Source organism: Apiospora phragmitis (assembly GCF_038363925.1).
Source record: "Apiospora phragmitis strain CBS 135458 chromosome Unknown utg000007l:2111988.0-4706623.0:1.0-2598199.0, whole genome shotgun sequence".
NCBI lineage: Eukaryota > Fungi > Ascomycota > Sordariomycetes > Amphisphaeriales > Apiosporaceae > Apiospora > Apiospora phragmitis.
The window spans coordinates 390,337-396,336 of NW_027117406.1; the positions used below are offsets into that span (position 1 = coordinate 390,337).

Consider the following 6,000-nt stretch of genomic DNA (forward strand, 5'->3'; position numbering starts at 1 on the left):
TTTTGCCGGGACGATCTTCGGGACGCGAGACTAAGCCGGGCCCGACCACCACACGCTTGGTAGCGTTATCTGGATTCTGGCCCTGAACTGCTGCGTGCTATGCCTAATTCTCCTTCCCATTCGCGCTTCGCGTGACCATGCACATCTCCGCACTGATCTCTCATCGCAGCTCTTCGACTCTTCGAGGCCTAATCATACCCGATCTTCGCGGCTTCTCTGCACGTCGTCCCGCATCGGGACGTGATTAGATCTTTACGAGCGTACAATAATGCCGGACATACGAATCGCATGGCAACGATTCGTAACGCTGCAGATGATCATTGGTGAGTGCAAAATAGTAAGTCCCCTGGGCAGTCCCCTGAAGGCGTTGGGCCCTGATCTCCCAACTCAGGAGCTGCTTGTGGCCTCTGCTTTCAACTTTGGGACGTTCGTAAAAATCCATGTAACACAGGGCTGAAGGTTCAACAATGTGCAGGGCCTACCCTCGTCACTTCGTACCCGAACGTGGTAAGCAGATGAGTGAATTTAATCAATAAAGCACGCTTTATCCTTTAGCTACGGTGCATCAGAATGTACCAGCTGTGGGGTTCCCTGGCATGGTCACTACTCCAATTGCTAGATCGCGCCTACTGCATATCGTATAGTCGTATGAGTTCGTTGCTAGCTACTGTCCGAAAGTTTGCTGCACCGGTCCCGATATGCAGTATCATCATGCTCTGACGGCCGAACGTGCTCCGGAGCTGGCGTGGACAAAGAAACGCCATCCTAATATTTCCCGGCAGGTCGTAGACGCCGAATATATGTGGGTTTTCTCGCTCATCTCGCTCTAATGTAACCCTGGCAGCCTGGCGACCTTACAGCTCGGACTCCTGCCAAGCTGCTTCTAGAAGACCCCCCCCCTGGAAGAAAATCGTGGCTTTTGTACATAACCCATCGGCCGATCGATCCAAGACCGACCCACCAAGTCTCGCCTGCCGAGGTTTGTTGGTTAGTTGTGAAAAATAGTGCTAGGTATGAGGATCAAACCACTTCTGGAAAATAAGTCACCTAACTCGAGATGATTTCCCTATACGGAAGCAATTGCCGTTGTACATCGTCTTGTGTGTACCGCGAGCGAAGACTCTAGTGTTCCTCTGAATTCTAGCTTCACGAAGACAGTGTACCGACCACTTGAGGTGACGATGATGTCATAGACTGTCAAGCCAAGAAACGGGTGGCTTTCTTTTCTTCTTCCCAATTTTGCTGCTTGGCCGTGCTGCCACGCCCTATGGTAATTCTGTCAGGTGGACTAATATATTAGACGTGGTAGAACAGCTTAGTAGTACGGACGTCAAGGACATGGGACGGAAGCCTCGAGTTGTTGTCAAGACGATAGCGGCCGGCTAGAGGAAAATAAGGCTTGGTTGATCATGCATACCCAGCGACTAGAAGAAAGGTTTGTTCTAATGATGCACGGAACGGCTTCCGCTCTTCTAGTCTGGCTAGCCTAGCCTCCGCCCACCGTCGTGGTTGGGAAGAAGTGAGGAGCCAACTCTATTGACAAATAGTCTCGATGCCGAGCACTCTTGGAAATACAATACTCGACGGCCAAGACAAGACAGGGGCAGAGCAGTAGGGACTCTGGCAAGACTGTAGGTAACAACGGCGAGAGAAAAATTGAATTATTACACTTGTACGGAGTAGCGTTTACTCAAGTGTTTGTCTACTTCAATTATACGATAACTATTCGTGTGTTATGTGAGCGTTGGTGGTATATCTAGCTGTATCCCTAGCTTTTAGTACCAGATCCGAATAATCCAGAGTCCTGTCAAAGGCACTTCTAAGCAGAAGACATCAGTGACAAAATACCTGCGATGGGCGAGTATTCATTCGGTCACCACTCAACGCTCGAAATCGGTCACAAACCTGATTGGCTTGACTCGTACGAGCATCAATCGAGGCCGTGGTCTAAAGACCGCTGAAGGAAGGCGTCGCTATCTACTGTATTGTACCTTTCTGGGATGGTGGGGTCGGGTTCCAGGTCCCTTTGCATACCATACCACCTCCCACCTCCTACCCTTTCAGGGGCATGTAACCAATATCACGCAAGCCAGACGCTCGTTGTGCATGGGGGAGAGAGCACGTTACCCGGTCATGATTCACTGACTTTCGAATGCCCCTCCCACTTCTTACGATATGTCAAAATTGCAGAAGAAAGCGCTAGTCCTGCCGAGACATCTGGGCCAGGCATAAGGCATAGGTAGCGAAAGATGAATGTTTGTAATGCTGTGCGGCCGCACGATTTTGATGCCGAGCCGTAGTAGTAAAGTAAGTAACCGTCACGAAACTATTTCCTTATTGACTTTCCAACCGTCACCCACTACCACCACTTTGTTCACCCACTTCACCCCACCTTGTCCCAATTCAATTCGATTGCATATCTTATTAACCTAGGCAGGTACCTCGGTCCAGAACGAACCTCCCCCTCCGTCTGTCGTTCTTCCTCCAGGCCCCGGTCCTAACCTACTAAACTTTGCATCAGTGGACCGTCAAGACGCTTGCTTCCGACCATTGTATATCATGTCGTCACTGAAGCCATTAACGCTCCCTTCTCTGATCGGCATCGATTTACCTACCACACGACGTAGTCCACGATGAGCTAGAATCGGGACGATAGCATCCCGCCTTTTGCCTGGGCAATTGGGCTATGCCATGGAGTTAAGTTGTGTTCTCCGTGAACACCTACTCCCCAGCTCCGTGGCCTGGGACAAATTAGTGCACCCCTACCGTTACAAGCCCTGCTGACTTGGAGATGAACCAATCAGTTGCATGACATGCATTGAATGGATCTTTGCCCGCTCTCCCATCGGTGTTTGGAGTCGACCGATACCCGTTCACCGGTTGTACAGCGCAGCGCGAGCTGTTCCACGGCTACTGCTACTGGCCACTACCACCCATTGATTCCTGATGGGATTCGTTGTTTCGGACTCTTAAGCTGGCACCTATTTTCCTTCTGGCCCCTGCTCCCTGCAAGCAAGGCTTACTCACGACAAGGATCTGCTGTGCACAGTAGTGCTGGATCCTCCAGATGGGGATCATGGCAGGTCACTGTTTGTACCTGGGACGTACTTGCATATCTCGACAGGAAAGCTACATAAAACATTAATTCCATCCGGGCAGGGGGGGGTGCCGCAAACGGTCGGTCGTCGTCTTCACATCGCGACTACCGCCAACTACCTTGCCTTGCCTTATACAGGTATACCCAAGGCCGCACACACACGTACTCACAAGTTGCATTATCATGGCATTGGCATCAACAAAGCCACGCTAGACACGTTGACATGTGCCGAATATAAGATGATGGAAACGCCATGACGAAAACACATCCTCCCAACTGTCCTGCCGGAATCAGTAGCCTATTACTCCTAAACTCTGCCACTCAACCGCTCCACCAAACCTTGCCAACTCCCCTATCCTCTATTCCGTCACAGTAGCCCAAGACGACACTCATCATAATTACCTCTGCATATATACTTGCATACCACCTCAACCTCGTGTCCCCCAGCTTGTCACTTCACGGGAAGAAGGCTTGGCCACCATCAGCCCAGGTCCAGTACGTAATCAGCATCTCTTCGTGACTGCAAGACGAAGATCCCAACACTACAGAGTGTACATTCACCAAGTTTGGCAGTTTGGCATACTGGCACCAGTTTCCCAAAACAGGCTCCGTATTGTGTCGGAGTGGGTTACTTTTTTCTTCTACATTTTATGTACACTCTCGCTCTCGGAGACTTAAGAGCGAACATCCTGTCGTCAGCGTGAAAAAGAGTCGACCCGCGCCTCGGACATAACCAACCGATTGATTCGAGTCGGTTCTGAGCTACTACTTCGCAGAAACCCACCCACACCCTCGACTCTCTTACACGTACATGCTCATCACATCCTCGTTATTCCCATTTGATCCATTCTGGGTATTCGACGGCCAGCCAGTCCCGTCCCTAGTCGCCCTACTAGGTACTTCAAAGTGAGAGGAACGGAGTTCTCGAGCGCACCGCATCACATAATCGTCACCTCTTAGCGTCGTTGCAACTGCTGGGTCTATTATTAATCCAACAATATTTCATATTTCCAGACGGGCTTTTCTACACAAACGTCGGGGTTACTTATTAACCAACTACCTGCCCTGCCCCTTCTTTCCGGTCTTTCTCAACCTTTCCCTCCTTTCCGCTTATTTAGTCTTTCCGTCTATCTAAGTGTTATACTGTTCTGTCACGCTCATAGCTTTGGGACTTCACACTATACCTTCCCGGACGGACTTAGAACGCACCTTGCGCACTTACACCCTCCAAAAGCTACCCCGCCAAGACTTTCACGACTGTAGTCCACCCAGTCAGCATCGCCGAAAATGGAAAGAGGGATGCCAACGCCTCCAATGGAGGACAGCAGTTTGAAGATCTCCACTAGCTCCGGCTCTAACAGCGCAAGAAGGCATACGACAAGCTCCAGAGTCACCAAGCCAGCACACCGCAATGCGAAGCGCTCAAATACCCACGCCACCCAATCGCCCGTCCACGAGAACTCGCCCTTGTCGCCACACAGCGGCTCCGGCATGGACCGGCACAAGCGCGTATGGAAGGCTTGCGAACGCTGTCGGATGAAGAAGACCAAGTGCGACGGCGAGTTTCCCTGTAAGAGGTGTAAGGACGACGGCTTGGTATGCACTGCTGGAACGCGCAAGAAGACCGAATACAAACAATTACCCAGGGGGTGAGTCTTATGCACACACAGATGCATCGGCATCTGGAATGTAAAAGACATGAGCAGCTACTAACAAATTCGCATCAGCTACGCCGAGGTATTAGAGAATACACAGTTCGCACTGATTGCAACTGTGCACAAACTTTACGCCATGGTTCGGAGTAGTCAGCAATGGGATTTGGGCGAGCCCGAGTTCAACGAGAGAGGTCAACCTGTCATACACGATATTGCAACGAAACTGGGATGCATCCGCCCCAACGCAGATGCGGATTTGCCCCCTCATTCAGTCTTCCCTGAGGACGACGCAGGCCTGGCCAAGTTGGCTGCCGAGTTAGAAGTCCAACAAAAGGAAAGGGAGTCGCAGGCAGCGGTCGAGGTCAAGTCCGAGGCAGATTCAACGTGCAACCGCACCGACCGGGCCAGCTCGTCCGAACTCGATCAATCCGATTTCGAACAAGACTACCGCAAGGTGTTGATGAGCGGGCGTAACAACGTCCAGACACTTTCCCCGCAAAGCTTCACGTCTTACAACGACTTCGACCCGAATTCTGTGCCTACTACAGACTTCGATCCCGCGGCCGCCATGTTCCCCGTGCAATCACCTTCAGGACCTTCAGGACCTACCTCGTACCCGGCGTGGAACATGCCGCCGCAATACGTACAAAACATGGACGTCGATATGGCTGAGATGATGCTCAACCAAGGCCTGGTGGAATCGGAGTTTGGCACGATCAAGCCCCACATGCTTTCATGTCCCAACCCCGAAGTCATGCTCGGAGTCGGCGATCCGATGATATACTCGGGTTACAACATGGAGTCACTTCGGTCGTGATTTAGACGGAGTTTCTTCGGACAGCAATTATAGATGCGGTTACGGGTTACGTCACTTTACGTGTTTGGTCATAAGGGGTTTCTTGGAAGGCAATGGGCGTTTACAGGACACGGATCACGCTTCACACACGACTTGAGGACTCTCATCTACTCTCTAGTAAGGAGGGGGGACCTGTGAGATAAAACAGTAAATAGATTTCAGCCGGATCGACGAAACGTTCAATGCGTCTCCGACATTACTGCATTTACGATGCTCGGCCTTCAACGACGGAATGTAAGTGCATTTGGCATTAAGGCGCTGGCGGAAATACCATGCTCTTTCTCGGCATTTTTGCATAGCAGAGGCGAAAGGTGGTCGCACGTTGTACAGCAATGACTCAATGAGACCTTGAATTCAATCACTCAACAAACACAAACTCGGCTCCCCTTGAC

The 6,000-nt window shown here is 51.1% G+C and overlaps 1 protein-coding gene across 1 annotated transcript; it reads left to right on the plus strand.

Moving 5' to 3' along the window:
- Window positions 1–4,384: 4,384 nt before the first annotated feature.
- Window positions 4,385–5,569, plus strand: PG994_007733 (uncharacterized protein; the record flags this gene model as incomplete). The annotated part of the gene is made up of 2 exons (XM_066859142.1): window positions 4,385–4,746; window positions 4,825–5,569. 2 exons carry the CDS (start codon window positions 4,385–4,387, stop codon window positions 5,567–5,569), a joined length of 1,107 nt encoding a protein of 368 aa, XP_066714629.1.
- Between the last annotated feature and the right edge of the window lie 431 nt (window positions 5,570–6,000).